A 16,054-nucleotide genomic window follows, 5' to 3' on the forward strand; every position below is an offset into this window, starting at 1 on the left:
GCCAGCCTGCCACGTGTGCATACGTGTGCATCTTCCCACACGTGCACACGTCGACACGCACACCAACACACACAAACAATCCTCCCTGGATCGGCATTCCTAAATGCAAAGCCTCCCGAGTGGGCTCCCGCACCACCATTTCATCGCCATCTCGACTATTTGATGTCCCAGACTCGAGGAGACCCCTGCCTCCCTGCCACACTCTGACGTGATTCCAGGGCTGGGGGAGTTGTGGGGAGAGGAAGGGGAGGAGAGAGCCTCGATGTGGGGAGCTACAGCTAATGGACTAGTCAGTAGAGTCAGGGGACTTTGTCCCACAGGCCCAGCAGGGGTGCATATTGCGGACTTTGGCGTGATGGTTCATCGAAAGTCGCCCCATCTTTCAAATTGCCCTGATCATTTTATTATGCTCTCCTGAATCTTCCTTCTAAATGCACAGACAAAAACAAAACAGCCAAACCGAAGTGATGAAAAGGAATCACGCACAGATTGCATTAATTTAGACCAAAGAGTATATTGTTTCTGTATTTACTCATCATCACATGCAGGCAAATTACTCCAAAGATAGCATTCTGGGAAAGGGGAGAGAGTGCGTGTGTGTCTGTGTTTGAAACACCTAAGGAATGACACCTTAAGCAGTAATTATCCAGTGCGCCAAACAGAAAAGTAGGTGGAAAGTCTCCTTAGAAATGTCTGATTTATTTAGAACGTACGACTCCAGAGCTAACACGTAATGGCTGAGAGAGAGAAGGGGCAGGAACAGAAGGAGCATCAAGAGGGAAGGATTTTCTCAAACATCCATTAAGTGATTGATTCTGGGAAGGAGAGAGAAAGAGATTGAGAGGCAGAGATGGAGAGAAAGCGATGGGAAGAGGGGCAGAAAGTAGGGAGGAGTGAAAGGCAGAGGAAGAGAGTGAAGGAGGAGGAGGAGGAGATAAGGGAAGAGAAGAAGGTGTTGAGTTCAAGGGCCCTTTCTTTATAGAAACTGCAGCACTGGTCCGGATCTCTTGCAGGTATGCAGAAACGGATTTTTGACTCTAGAGTCCGAGAGGTAACGGGTGAAGGAGAACAGGTCCAGAATGGCATTGAAACCCCTGCGGTTGGCAATCCAATGAGCAAACATGTCTTTTCCTACCCTTAAGGCAGAGCCTCCTGGAATTGGAACCTGGAAGTGGATCCCCCAAGCCGAGGTGGCAGAAAGGAAGAGCTCAAGTTTCCCCCACTAAGGGTGGGTGGAGGGAGGGAGGGAGAGGAACAGGGAGAGCAGGGCAGGGAAGAGGGGGAGGAAGGAAGGAGAGCAGAGAGAGGGGAGGGAAAAGAGAGGGGAGCAGGCAGGAGGAGGGAAAGAGAGAGGGGAGGGGAGAGGAAGGAAAAAGGGAGGGGAGTAGCGAGAGATGAGGGAGAAAAAAAGAGAGGGAGAGGAAGGAAGGGGACTAGGAGTAGGGGGGAGAAGGGGAGGGGAGAGAGATGGGGAAGGAAAGAGGGAAAAGAGAAGGGGGGAGGAAGAAAGGGGAGGAGAGGGGGGAGGGAAAAAAGGAGAGGAACAGAGAGAGGGGGAAGGGTAGAAAGAGGGGGGCAGAGAGAGAAAGAGGAAGGAAAGGGAATAGGGTGAGAATGAGGACTGATGGAGGGAAGGAGATGGAGGGAGGGGGAGTGGAAAGGATGATCATTTGGTCTGGAAACTCAGACTCAAAGCTACCAGAGGTGAGATTTGGTGCATCTTAGGTCACGGATATTTCAGCGGTGCTAGATGGATTTGGGATCAGAAGGGTGCCCGGGCCGGAGAGGAGGCATGGAAGGTGTTGGTACAGTACAAGTGACTGAAAGGGTCTCAGATGTATTCTGTTTCGGGAGCGGCAAAGAACGTACAATTTCCAGGGCTCAGGGCACCCCTGCGCTGGATCTCAAGTGCACGGGCCAGGAGGGATGTGAATTTGGGCGGGGACCTATCCGCCGTGCCCTACTACTCTATTACTAGAGAAGCAGCGTGGCTCAGTGGAAAGAGCACGGGCTTGGAAGTCAGAGGTCATGGCTTGGAATACCGGCTCCGCCGCTTGTCATCTGGGTGACTGTGGGCAAGTCACTTGACTTCTCTAAGCTCCAGTTCCCTCATCTGTAAAATGGTGATGAAGACTGTGAGCCCCCCGTGGGAAAACCTGATCACCTTGTATCCCCCTCCCAGCTCTTAGAACAGTGCTTTGCACATAGTAAGTGCTTAACAAATACTATCATTATTAAGAGGGATAGGGCCTGGAAGCTTTAAGGTGGGTGAATTTTATCTCCATAAACTTGGTACGGAGATGCGGCCTGGCCTAGTGGAAAGAGCCTGAGACTGGGAGTCAAAAGACCGGGATTCTAATCCAACTCCGTCACTCGTCTGCCGTGTGATTTGGGGCAAGTCACTTCCCTTCCCTCGTGCCACGTTACCCTCCTGAAAAATGGGGATTCAATACCTCTTCTCCCTCCTACTTAGACTGCGAGGCCCCTGCGGGACCCGATGATCTCGTATCTAATTCAGCACTTAGGAGGTACAGCGGTTGGAACATAGTAATGGCTTAAAAGGGCCACCGTTATTGTCGTTATCCATCCAGAAGGATGGATAATTCTTCTTCCCCACTCGTCCCAGGGTTGCCAGCCTTCCGAAGGAGCAGACTCACAAAGGCCCCGGTTGCCAGCGGCCCGGGGCCAAAGCGGCCGGGAGCCGGAGGGGAGCGGAGGCCGTCCCAGAGACCACCGGAGGATGGGGTCAGGGCCCCGAGCGCGGGGCGACAGGGAGGAGTCCCTGGGAAGTTTCGGCCTCTCTGGCTTCCGTGGGCCTTGCCTCCCTGTCCCTCCGTGTGCCTTGGCTGCTATTCTGGGCTCCTGGCAGCTGCCCCGCGGCCTCGCTGTGTTTTTAGTGCTTTATTTTTAGGACGGGCTAACAGGAAGTCCGGGACCTTAGTTTGCACTTGTCATCGGCTTGACGTCCAACAACTTCCCGTTTATGGTTCCCAAACTCTAACGACTTCACAAACACGCACCGAAACAATGGTCTCCGGGCATGAGCCCAGCACGAAAATAGCCAAACATAAACAAGGCAGAGGGAGGCAGGCGTGTGTGTCTATGTGTATGTGTCCGAGTGTGTATGCATATATATGTGTATATATATATATATATGCAACCATTCCTCTCCCCTCTCCCTGGCCCCCTTCCCCTGCCTTTGGTCCCCGCTGCAGCCTCTCTCGCCCTGCGTGAGGAAACAGAACCCACCTGAATCGCGGTGGAATTTTTGCCCCAGACACTGACCCATTGGTCCCCATCCGGCTCTTCCTAATTTATAGATTAGGATGGTAGAAGGTAGAACCTTTTCGGGACGGAACTCCTTGTCGGGGACTAATAATGAGATTCGTTCAGTGTTTAGTCTGTACTAAGCACTGGGGTACAGACAGTGCAGTCAGATCAGAGGCAACCCTCTCCACCCACAAGGGGGGCTGCATTCTATTTATTGTTTTAATGAGATGTTCATCCCCTTGACTCTATTTATTGCTATTGTTTTTGTCTGTCCGTCTCCCCCGATTAGACCGTAAGCCCGTCAAAGGGCAGGGACTGTCTCTATCTGTTACCGATTTGTACATTCCAAGCGTTTAGTCCAGTGCTCTGCACATAGTAAGCGCTCAATAAATACTATTGAATGAATGAATGAGGGGGGAAAGGTATTGAATCCCCAAACCTCCATTTTACCCATCTGTAGTACCCTTTTATCCTGTTGATTTCATAGGTTCCCCACAACTTCCCCTGTGAGCTAGGGAGAGGCAGGTATTATTCGCCATATTCTCAGAAGAGAAAACTGAGCAACAGAGAGGTTAAGTGACTTGCCTGAGGTCCCGCAGCAGGCCACGCCAACTTCCAGCTTCCCATTCGAGGGGTGGGAAGATGGTTGTTTTTTTTGGCGGGGGAGTGGGTATTGCGGGATTGGGGGAGGGCCACTGTCCCGCCGGGTCATCTCCGGTGACTATTTGCTATACATTTTGGGGACGCTTGGGTGGTCCGGGTGAGGGGCTGATTTGGAGGCTGGGTCCTACCCGTTCACCGACCTGTGTCACCCTCTCCCCCTTACAGGATTTCATCTAGAACCGTCTGGATGAAGAACCAAGTCAATGGGGGCTCAGGCTCGGTTTGCCTGCGACTCCTTCCTGTGGCCTCGCTTCTTTCGAGACCGCAAGCTCTTTGAGGGCAGGGAACTCCCCCACGCACCGAGTACAGTGCTCTGCACAAGGTGAGCTCTCGCTAAATTCCACAGGTTAACCGACTCCTGCTTGGAAGCATTTTCCAAGACCAGCCCGCGTGTCATTTCCCTGTGGCTGGGGCAGGCCGAAGGGGCACCCTCCCCCTCAGTCATCTCCGAACTTCCCTCCCCGCCCCAGTGCGCATGCCCATTTACTAGGAAAGCCGCTCCTCGGATCCCCCCCCCCCCCTTCCCAGGAGCAGTGACCCCGCGGCTCTCCCCTACGAGGTTTGGGGCACACGAGGGCCAAGGGCCCCCCGACTTCCTTCTGGTCCACGTGGGTCACGCCGACGGAAAGAGCTGCGGACACAGGCGCCTTTTCATGTCGTTTTATTCAACTCCATAAATAGTCTCATAAGGCTCAGTGTCTTCACAACACTTCTTTTTTTTCCGTTTTGTTTTTGTTAAACACGTTTCTTTGTACACACAACTTTGACACGTGTTTGACTCGGGGAGGGGAGGGTCAAACGATCAGATATAAACAAAAGGATCAAACTGGAAAATGCGGAGCAGCTGAGGAAACCAAAGTCAAGGGCTACTTGCCCTCCCCACCCCACCCCCGCCCCCCTCCCGCTCCCTGTCCCTCCCCAGCACTAGAATAGCACTATTTGGCTTCAGACTAGATTTTTAAAACTTTCTTTTTGTTAAATTGGCTTTTTCATTCTACATATATATCTCTTTTTCATATATATGCATATATAATATCTGCTTCTGTTTGAGGTCCCTCAGGATCCTTGACCTTCCCACCACCTCATCCTACTTTTCATTCTTCCCCAGGGCCAAGCTTGGCATCACTGTTAGGGAGGGGACCCAACTGAGCATCGTCCATGCCCGGGGCATGGCAGCCACGGGAGACCCTGCCCCCAACCCCATCGTGCTCCTCTTCTGGATTCCGCCGCCCCCAGTTTGATCATCCTCGCTGGAGCGGAAATCTTTTCGCCGGGAGGCCCTCCGCCCGCACGATTTGATCGATCTCGCCGGATGGCCGCACCTCGAAGGTCTCCGGAGAGCGGGGAGCCCAGCAGTGAGAAGGTAGGTGTGTTTCTCCGGAGGGATCTGGGCCCCGCTGGACCTCCTGCCAAGATGGCCCGGAGCCCTGGGCTGCTGGCAAGGACCACCGTGAGAAGGTCCACATGTCTGCTCCTCTTCCTGGTCTCTCTCGATCCATCTGCGCTCAGTAATCTTCCAAGAAAGCCCCCCGGGCCTCTTCTCCATGGCCAAAGACCAGCGGAGGCTCATGGCGGTTGCTTATCTGCCCGCCCCCTTCGTCCCTCCCCACTTCTACTGCCTTTGCCCGAATAGTCTAGATAATTGGGGCCAATGAGGGCTTTCTGGGGGCTGGATCATCTGGATCATTCCTGCCCTCTTGGCGTGGGCCTTGGAGACCAGTGAACCAAGCAAGAGGCCCGGCTGGGGTTTAGCTGCTTGTTTTTCACTGCCCGTTGCCAGCATCCAGGGGGTCACTGGCTCCCACCCCGGGCCTGCCCGCCGCCCCCACCCCGAGACCGGCCCGCTCTTCCCTGCGGCCCTGTCCGCCCCGAGGCGTGGTGCGGGGCTGGCTGCGGCGAGCTTACAGAGTCTCTGGGTTTGAAGGTCCCTGTGAAAAAGAAGCTGTGAGGTCTCCAAAGACTGAGCCGGGCTAAGCCGGGGCCCAGGGGATATGCAGGCCATGTCGCCATTTCCCTGTTTGGATTGGTTCTTTCTCCTGAGGCTGGGTCTCCCAGAAACAGCCACCTCCCCTTCCTCCTTCCTCCCACACCAGTTCAGCACCCGAAAAATCAAAAGGGCTCGGAGTTGGGTTCCTCACTGCTTCTTCCTCATCAGATCAGTACAACAGCAGAAACAATAAGGGACCATTTTCTCATTTCAAAGTGCCGGTTTTGGTGTCTCTCTCTGCCTTCCTGTCTCCATCTCTCTCTCTCCCTGTCTGTCCTCTCTTTCTGTCTGCCCCACTCCCTCACCCACAGATATATGTCTCATCTCCTTACCTAAGGACTACTGCGTCAGGTCATTCCCTGCTTTGCCCTCTGTCTCTTCTCTCCAGCCTTCCTGCACTGTCCACCGTCCATGCCTCGCTTTTAAGTGTCACTCCGTCGTCACTCCGTCCAGAGCAGGGAACCGGGAGCAGGATAACTTTTGATTTCTGAAATCGCATCGCTCCAGGACTTCCCATCCCTTGCTGTAATCGAGTGGGGTGGCGGGGAAGCTCTCTGTCTCCGCAGTCAAGTCTTGACCTTTCTTGCGTAACTCGGGGCAAGGGCAGGCCTAGAAGACTCAAGGTGTGGGCTGGCTGGGAAAATGAGATCTGGGTTACACTGCGTCTTGCTGCTCTGGTGACGGTGGCTCCTGTCTCTGCACCCGGGCCGCTAGTCAGTTCTTCAACGGTTCCCTTCAGGGATAGGTATGTATACGCGCAGGTTGGTAGGGAGGTTGTGTGTGTTTGCAAGTTTGTGTCTAAGCATGGCCTGGGTGAGTGTGGGTTTGGGGGTAGGCAAATGTGTGTGGGGGTGTTTGGGTGGACAAGTTCAGGAACAGTTGGGGGGGAAGGAGAAGGGAGGCTGTCCACACACTGTCCCACCTCCAAGGTCATGGGCCCATCTTCCCAGGAGCAGCACAGTAAGAAGTGCAGAGAAAGTGAGACAGAGATGGAGGGGAGAGAGCAAGAGAAGAGCAGAGAAGGGGAGGGAGGAGAGCGATCCAGAGGGGAGGGAGTCAAACAGAGCTAGAAAGAAAGGAGACAGAGGTAAGGAGGGGAGAGAGAGAGAAAGAGGAGGCAGAAAAAAGGAACAGAGATGGAGGGAGAGAGAGAGGAGATAAAGACCAAAAAAAGACAGAGAGGGAAAGACAGAGAACTAGAGGGACATAGAAAGAGAGGGAGAGAGAGAGAGCGAGTCTTGTAAGGGCTCCCAGAGTTGTTTTCCCTGAGTGGCCCACTATGGCCCTAGGCCCCTCTCTGGGCCCCCAGGCATCTAAAGCCCATTCAGGGAGCTTCTCACCTAGACAAGGAGACAGGGAGCCCGGGAGGGAAGGAGGCCCCCAGGATGGGCACCCCTCCCCTAACACCGGCTCCCTTCGGGACTGCGGGCCCTGGGCATCTCTCAGGGCCTTGGCCTCCTGCTTGTGATGAGTCCTCCCGGGGCAGTTGGGCTGGGCCTCGAGGGGCAGCCTCCTCACCAGCGTGGATGCCCCCGGGCTGCAGCAGCCCGGGCTGGGCCTGCCCCTGCCTCCGTCTGCCGGTCCGCCTAAGATCCCCGGCAGTGGGGCCCGTGACCGCCAGCAGACCGATGCCCGCCTGTGCGGCAGGTGCCGGCGGCCGGACCCAAAACCGGAGTCAACGGGCCGTGCCCCGGGAGCTGAGCTCCTCTTGGGCAGGCGTTACCCACTCGCTTGGACTACTTGCCCAAGGGCCAAGTCCAGTGCTCTGCGCACAGGAAGCGCTCGAAAAAACCCCACCGATCGCTCAATTGGAGCCCGGTGGCTGGCTGAAACCCGTCCCAATGTCTGTCAGTCCGTCCGAGCGAGGGAGAGAGAGAGAGAGAGAGAGGTCATCCGGGCGAGGGGTGGGGCTGGGGACCAGGGAGGACTTCCCTCAGGTCCCGGCAGCCCCTTCACCAAACCGGCCTTTGAGGAGGAGCCACCGAAGGAATCCAGGCCAGCGGTGGGGCCTCCATCCCCCCCGACCTGGTGGGAGCCCGGACGGGGGCGACGGGTAGGGGGTCTTGAAGCCCCAGCCCAGGCCCCGGCTCCGGGCCTCCAGATCAGACCACCCTCCCTCGGGTCAGCGATTCTCTTTTTAGCCCTCCAGAACACCTGCAAAACAGTGAAAGCAATAGCAGTACTGCACGGCAATTCACAGAGCACGACAGAGCACACCCAGGCAGGCACGGCGGAAACACGGCGCTGGGGCCGAGGGGGCCCGCTCTCGGCCACCGCACGGCTCGGGGCGCTCCAGGAGGGGGGAGGGGGAAGAGAGATCCAGCCCCCGGCCCCCCCAGCCCCCTGAGGAAAAAGAGAGGAAAGTGAAAAGGCCCCCACAGGCCAACCTGTCAGCATCAATGGTCGAAGAAGAAACACTCGTCGGTAGGAAACAGATTCCCCCCCACCCCTACCCGGAATGACAAGTTAATGAATCACCACCAATGAGCGAGGGATTGATCCGGGAGAGACCACAAGGACAGCAGAAGATGAAACGCCGCTGAATCTTTCCCAGTAGAAGGGGGCGGCCGGGTTGGGGGGCGGTGGGTGGAGGAGAGGAAGGGGCGGGGATGGGGAAAGACGTGAAGAACTCAAAGAAGCAATTACACGGGCGGAAGTAATCCATGGCGTCTACTACCTAGCAACAGAATTTGCTTCCCAAAAACAACAGAAAACGTTTTTGGTCCTTCTCTATATATTTTTAAATTGCAACAGTGCATCTCCGAAAAAAGGTCCATCTATAAATATAATTTTATTTCTTTATTTTATTTTAAAATGCTCCATCTCTCTGGGTATTATTTTTTGAAGGGTGTTAACCTGCTGAAGTTTTGCCAGAAGGGCGACTGACTGCGCTTGGGTTCGGCGAACTCGAAGACCTGCGACTGGTTTAGACCGTCGGGCACCAAGTACTGTCCCTGATTTAACGGATCCTGGGGCGGCGGGTAGCCCGGAGGCACGGAACGGGAGCAGCTGACCCCTACAGCGTGGGCGGGGTGGGGGAACAGAAGAGGAGAGATGCATCAGTTAAACGCTCCTCGGAGCCCGAGGCCGCCAGCCGCTCCGTCGCCCCTGGACTCGCGAGCTGGCAGCTCTCTGCTCTCATCTCTGGCACCGCCACCCTCCCCTCCATACCTCCCCCCAACACCAGCGACTTGGGAACGGCGGGGAGGAGCCCTACTCGCCGGGGCGGTGCCGACCCAGCCTCCTTGGAAGCCCCCAGACTGTCTGGGAAATTCCTTCCCGCCAGAGATTGACCTCCTCTGAGCAAGAACCGGGGTCAGAAGTCACAGACTCACCTCCCCCCGCCCCCTCCGATGGCCCCTTGCCACTTCCCAAGGGTTGCTCAGCAGTGTCCTTCTGGGCACTCCTCAAAACGCACCTGTCTCTGCATCAACTGGAAATTCCTAGCGGCTTTAAGGCCCTCGATCAGCTCCTTCCCCGATCCCTATCGTAGCCCCTCTCCCACCGCAACCCGGCCTCCACACGCTCCGCTGCTCTAACACCGACCTCCTTGCTGTCCCTCGATCTCATCTATCGCCCCATCAGATCCCTGGCTCAAGCCCTCTCTTCTTCCTGGAACTCCCCCTTCACAGCCAGCGGCGCCCCGCTCTTTCCAACTCCAGAGCCATCCTGAACCACCTCTCCACCAGGAGGTCTTCCCTGATTCATTTCTCTTCTCCCCGAGTCATAATCCCCAATTACCACCTCAGTACACCTGCATCAATTACACATTCGTGCTCCTGGAATACTTCCCTACTCACACACCTTACCATTTAAGCCTCTACTCATCTACAGATCCGTCTTTTCATTCCTTTCCTTCTTTCTTGCGTCTGCCTCGCCCATTAGACTTTAAGCTACTTGAGGGCTGGGATGGTGTCTTCTATCTCTGTGCTACTCCCCCCAGTGCTCAGCACAGTGCTCAATTCACAACAGGTGCTCTTGATTCTCGACTGACTAGCGGTTCTGAATCTCCACCAGCCTTAAGACCGGCCCTCGAGCCCGTTCCGGTTTGGAGAGAGATCGCTGGACCCGGGTTTCCCCTCATCCTCTCGCCCCCCCCCCCCCCGACAGGCTTTTTAGAGCGAGCCCTGGCCCCTGCTGAGGGCCTGCTGGGAGACCACGGTTCCCGAGCCCGAGGGGCGGATTCCCAGGCCGGAGCTGGGACCGCGGCCTGGGCCACCGCTCCTGTCCTTCGGCCCCCGGTCAACGGGGCCGAGGTGGACGTTAGAGCGCGGCCAGCGCTGAGCGGAAGGGGCACGCCTCCAGTGAGGGCCCGGGCCCGGAGATCAGCCTCGAGGGAGCGGGCCCCCGGAGCTGTCCCTGACGAGGCCCAGCTGGCCCGGCCCAGCCTGGAGTCGGGATCGGGGAGCCGCGTCAGGACTCCTGGTTCCTGGGAGGATGGCAAGGACCCAGCACCACCGGCTCGGTGACAGTCATCACCTCAGCAACAGGACAAGGAGGTTTCAGAGTGAAGGGGGATATTCTTCCCTGTTGCATTCTCCCCCTGGCCTGAGGCACCCACCCCCAGGGACCTCCCTGGGCTGCCAGGGCGTCCGGTGGGCAGCAGTGGAGCCTGGAGTGCCGGAGAGTGAGGGCAGAGACTGGGGAAAGAGAAAGACGGGGAAATGCGTCTCTCGGGTGCCCGGGCCTCCAAAATGGCCACCGGGGAAGGACGGAGAGGGTGTGTGTCCACACCGAGACTGGGGAGGAGGAGGCTCATCAGAGCTGCCCCGAAGCACGTGCACTCTGGTCCACGGGGCCCACAGAGCCCCCGACACAGCCCGTGTGGAGAGTTTGGGCAGCTCCTGCGGGGCCCCGGCTGTGACCCACTTCTCCCCGCCTGCTCCGCGCTTTCTTCAAATGCTGCTGGGAAAGTGCTTCTGCCTGAGTGCTCCCTGGCTCGATTGACGGAGCCGGGTCTAATTCTCCTGCTTAAATCAGCACCCTGTGGAGCAGGACGGGGGAGGGCCTCGGGGAAGAGGGGAGTTCGACTCAGACTAGCTACCAGTCAGCTGACTCCACTTACTCACTTCTGGGTCAAGACGGTGGCACAGACTCAATCGCCACCCAGCTTAAAGGATGCCAGGGAGGCAAGCTACTCCCTGGGGATTCTGGCCCGAAGATCCCACCGCCACCAGTGTCCTGGGGGGTACCAGGATCCGGGCAGGTAGAGGCATCCCCGGTCGGAAAATCCCCGGGTCTGTGCTCGGAGTGCCGCTCTGGACATGTGAAAGAGAACACCACCGAGTCGGGCACAGGTGGGCAAGCGAGGCAGGCTCCTGGACTTGATTCTTCACCCATTTGGAAGGGCGGACTTCACCCCTATGGGATGGGAGGACTGTTGCTCGGGGCGGTGTCTGCTCCCACAGACCAAAGAGCTGTTTGCGAGGGCGTGAGCGCATGAGGAAGGAGCATCCTCGGCCTCACCAAGATTTCTTTCTTCCGGCACAGACAGGCTCGTTAGGACAGCGGGTCCACAACCTCACTGGATGCGACGGGGTTCCCTCCAGACCCCGTTTGAGAGCGCCCTTCTGAAGGCTCAGAGACAGGGGAAAGAATCTCAGCCTGAGATTGTGTGTGTGTGTGTGTGAGATGGGGGTGGGGGTTCTGCCTTCACCGACCTCTGGCTGCTTCCAGCTGGGACAGGGGTTCCAGCCAATCCCAGCCTCACCCTGCGTGCCTAATCGAGTTCCAGGACTTGAGGATTGATTTACTGTTGTCTTGAGGAAATGGTTCTCTCTGTTGGGTTTTCCCCAATCCACAAGGATGTTGCTGCAGCTTGAATTTGGCTCTCGCCGGAGAAACCTATCGCCCCTCACGTAAGAGATCAGAGCAGGCCGCCTCTAACGTGCCAGTCACTTGCCACCCGGCCTGCCGCAGGACCGGAGGCTTGCCGGGCATCTTCTGTCATGCCATGCCATCTTCCGGGAATCTCTCTTACGTTGACCTCTGGCCGGCCCCTTGCTCTGCAGCCAGGACGCAGGACTTTAACTTTCTTTCTCGGTCACCTCTAGTTGGGAACTCAGGTCCCGGAAGCCACAGGAGAGGAGGGTTTAGGCGCAAAGCGGCAGTCCCCTGCTCCAGAGACCCCTTCTCCGGTCTTCATCTCCGATGATTTAATTCGTTTCAAGGCTGTTCCAAGAATGCCCCACAGCAGGGGCGGGAGAGAGCGTTCTGGTCCAGGGTGTGGTCCAGAATACGTCCTCTTACGTTGGAGAATGGAGGGGACCCAGTCCCAGCCTCTCGGTCACTAAGGGCAATGCCAGCTCTAAGCGGGTCTCCCCTAGGGGCACCTCAGGAGCCCGGACAAGCAAATCCAGCTTCCCCACGGGGTTCCGGCTGCTCTCACAGAGCACGCTGGGCCCGGGCCCTCTGCCTCGCTGAGCGTCGTCGGGCCCGACGCGTTGGCTGAGACCCCTCTGGTGCGAGGGAGATCAGCTCGACGCGTGGCCAGGGCAGGTATCCCTCCGGAGTCGGGGAAATGCCTGTGGGACTGTCCCCACGATTTAGAGAACGCTTGGAAATGCCCAGGCAGGAGGCTCCCACCATGCCCAATTCCTAAATCCCGCACGGGTCCTCCTGGCAACGCCCGGCCCTCAGCCGCCGCCTTGGTTCGGGTGAGGCTTGGGCCCTGGGACACTCCTGCTGCGTTTCCAGCCACCGCACACGGTAAAGCACTCGATGAATACGACTGAATGAATGGCGCTCCTCGAGGGGAGACGCCACTGCCAAAAGCAAGCCTGGCCTGAAAGGAGTCAGGTGCGACTGGCAGGCTGCTCCTCACTGGCACCTTTCCATTCAGCAAACCCCAAACTGGCAGGCTAGATCGCCTCTAGCAAATCCCCATCCCAGGGTCCTGGAGCTGGGTGGGATCTTGGGTCATCTGGTTCAGTCCCCTGCCACTAGGCAGACAAATGGTTAGTCCACCCAGAAGCAGCATGGCCTGGGAATCAGGTGACCTGGGTTCTAATCCTGGCTCTACCACTCGTCCGCAGTGTGACCTTGGGCAGATCATCTCACTCCGTTGCGCCTCGGGAACCTCATCTGTAAAATGAGGATTAAAGACGGAGTCCCAGGTGGGACCAGAGACTGTGTCCAATCTTACTATCTTCTATCTACTCCAGCATTTAGGACAGTGCCTGGTACAGAGAAAGCACCTAACAAATACCATTTAAAAAAGCAACCAAACAAAAAGCCAAGTGTCACTGTTCTCCTCCCTAAAGAGGTGGCCAAGCTTTGAGACTTCCAACCGTCCCAATACTCCGGCCGTTATGACCCCGGCAGCCGGAAGTTCTTCCCCAGGAACAAACGGAAATCTCTTCTGCCTCAACTCTAGCCTACTTCCTCGCGATCTGTCCTCCGGGACAACGGAGACCTGGTCAGGGTCCTCCCTGGAGAAACCCTTCGGGGGCCCTATCTGCGGAGAGGGCCTGTGAGCAGGGCCGCTTGACCCGAGATCGGACACCAAGTGGCCGTCCCGGCCTCCTCCTCCGGAGCACGACGAGTGGGGAATAATCAGGGGCTCGGTGGTGGCTGGGGCTGATGCGTGCGCATTTCATCGCTGCAGCCTCTACTTTTCTAGTCAAAACAACCGATCCCGAGTCGGGGCCGGACATCTCCAGCTCTGGATGCTCGGGGCCCATTCAGAGGAGGGGAACGGGGACCTGTGTCCTCACGCCCAGCCTGCCGCGTCAGGTGCCTGGAGGGTCGGACTCTCTCCATCCAGCAGGCCAATGTCCTAGCACACGCCAGGCTCCGGGGAAGCAAGCGAGGGAGGGGTGACAGCGGGTGACGGGCTCACAGTGAGCGCGGGCTGATGGCAAGAGGGGGTGGGGCAAAGACCTTCCTCTCCTACCATGTGGGCTACCGAGGAAGCCACACGATGGGTTTCAAGGTCATCCGATCCCGCCTGCCTGCTTCCCCGGGCCCCGCGCCCCCATGGCCCAGCTAGACTCAGCAGCAAGGTGCCCGGGCACACCCGATGTAAAAAAGGCAGGCTGAGGGAATGCCCTCCCCAACGCCCCCAGCCTCTGCCCGCCGCCAATGAGACCTCACCGTGAGGTGAAGGGGGTTTTACCTTTCTGCTTACTGACTTTCCTTACGGTCATCGCTGCTTGCCGCTTCTGGTTCTCTGAAATTTCAAAGCCTGCGGAGAGAAACACACCAGAGGGCTAGAGGAAGGGACCGAGTCGGCGCTCCCTTCCCCACAGAGCACAGCGAGGACCCAAGAGCAGCCCGGAGGCTTCCTACCCCGGGACTCTGGCCCGGAAGTCCCCGCTCCGGTCCACCTGTCGTAGCCAGAGCCGGGGGAGGCTGGAAGGGAGAGGGAGCGGGCGTTAGGTGCTCGGGAGAGAGGGTCCCGGAGGAAACGAAAGTGTCGATTTTCCTGACTGGAGCTTGCCTTTTGCTACTTGAATTCTGATGGCTGGACGGCTACAGGAGGGGCCTCTCCCGGCTGCGTCACTGCTGCCTACGTCGAGGGTCAGCGCCCGGAGGGTGGGGACGCGTCCGCTTAGCTCCTCGCCCTGGATGAGGGGAGCCCCGGGGTCCCGGGGCCACAGGAGATTTGTGTCTTTGGACACAAACGACCCCAGGACGAGAGGGTTCTGGTCTTCCTCGGACCTTATCCGTGTCAGCGGCCGGCGTCCCCCCCTCCAGAATCCCCTGGAATCTTTTTCTCGCGCCCACCAGGGTCAGTGAGCTCGGAGTCTACACCCTAAATTCTCTCTAGAGCAGGTTTCTATTGGGTTTCCCTCCCGCTCCTTTTCCCAGTGTCCCCGCCGTACCTATTTTTTCATCTTCTTGGACCATCTTTCTCTCTTCCCTGAAGGCTCTGAGCCACCTGAGCTTCTCCTCCAGCTTCTTGGCGAAGAACAGGTGCACTTCTTCAGTCTCCTTGTTGTGGAGTTTGAAGGCGTTCTTCATGCTGACGTTGAAGTCGTCGTCTCTGCCGTCCTCTATTTCCACGACCTCGTATTTGTCCATATCAATGCGTCCTTTGTAGTAGAGGATGTCTCTGCGGATCATGTCCTGGAGGGAAAAGGAGGTGACGGAAAGGGTCTCTCAAAGTGGGTCAGGGCCCACGAGGCCTGAGCCCATCCAGCCCACCCCGCACGCTCCGCTCCTCCGCCGCCCACCTCCCTCACCGTCCCCCAATTCTCGCCCATCCCGCCGCCGACCCCCGGGCCACGTCCTCCCGCGGTCCCGGAACGCCCTCCCTCCTCACCTCCGCCAGACTCATTCTCTTCCCCTCTTCGAAACCCTACTTAAAGCTCACCTCCTCCCAGAGGCCTTCCCAGACTGAGCTCCCCTTTCTCCTCCGCTCCCTCTACCCCCCACTTCACCTCTCCGCAGCTAAACCCTCTTCTCCCCCTTTCCCCCTGCTCCTCCCCCTCTCCCGTCCCATCCCCTCGGCACCGTACTCGTCCGCTCGACCGTATAGATCTTCATCACCCTATTTATTTTGTTAATGAGATGTACATCGCCTTGATTCTCTTTATCTGCTATTGTTTTAATGAGATGCTCTTCCCCTCGATTCTATTTATCGCCACCGTTCTCGTCCGTCCGTCTCCCCCGATGAGACCGTGAGCCCGTCAGAGGGCAGGGACCGTCTCTATCTGTTACCGATTTGTACATTTCAAGCGCTTAGTATAGTGCTCTGCACGTAGTAAGCACTCAATAAATACTATTGAATGAATGAATGAATGAATAAATATGGGTTTGGGCCTGCAGGCAATTCCTAGCCTCATCCCCCAAGGCAAGAAGGTGGGATCCCCGGGGACACGCTGGCGAGGAAGTTGCTCGGGCTGTTCGATTCTCCACAAGCCACTCCGGGCGTCCTGTTCAGAGGTAGGGGGATGGACAGAATAACCGCCGGGATGAGGGGCTCTTCCTTCCACAGCTTTGTGTCACTGCATCTCGAGAGACGAGCCTCTCCTCTCATCTCTTTCCTGAGGGGTACTGTCCTGGCCCGGTCTCTCCATCTCCTTAGAACTCTCCCTCAAGGATAATAATAATATCTGTGGTGCTAGTTAAGCGCTTACTATGTGCCGGGGTCTTTACTAAGCCCTGGGGTGGATACAAGCAAATCGGGTT

The 16,054-nt window shown here is 57.3% G+C and overlaps 1 protein-coding gene across 6 annotated transcripts in view; it reads right to left on the minus strand.

Annotated features, from left to right (window-relative positions):
- Nucleotides 1-8,636: 8,636 nt before the first annotated feature.
- ARHGEF9 (Cdc42 guanine nucleotide exchange factor 9) overlaps nucleotides 8,637-16,054 on the minus strand; it is a 129,554-nt gene continuing 122,136 nt past the window's right edge. For all 6 annotated transcript variants that reach the window (XM_029067536.2, XM_029067537.2, XM_029067538.2 and 3 more), the window contains 3 exons: nucleotides 14,746-14,989; nucleotides 14,037-14,105; nucleotides 8,637-8,936 (listed from right to left, as the gene is read on the minus strand). In XM_029067536.2, the coding sequence (XP_028923369.1) occupies nucleotides 8,755-8,936; nucleotides 14,037-14,105; nucleotides 14,746-14,989 (495 nt within the window). In that variant the 3' untranslated portion in view covers nucleotides 8,637-8,754. The remainder of the gene's footprint in view (nucleotides 8,937-14,036; nucleotides 14,106-14,745; nucleotides 14,990-16,054) is intronic.

This window comes from Ornithorhynchus anatinus, chromosome 6 (genome assembly GCF_004115215.2).
Source record: "Ornithorhynchus anatinus isolate Pmale09 chromosome 6, mOrnAna1.pri.v4, whole genome shotgun sequence".
Classification (NCBI taxonomy): Eukaryota; Metazoa; Chordata; class Mammalia; order Monotremata; family Ornithorhynchidae; genus Ornithorhynchus; species Ornithorhynchus anatinus.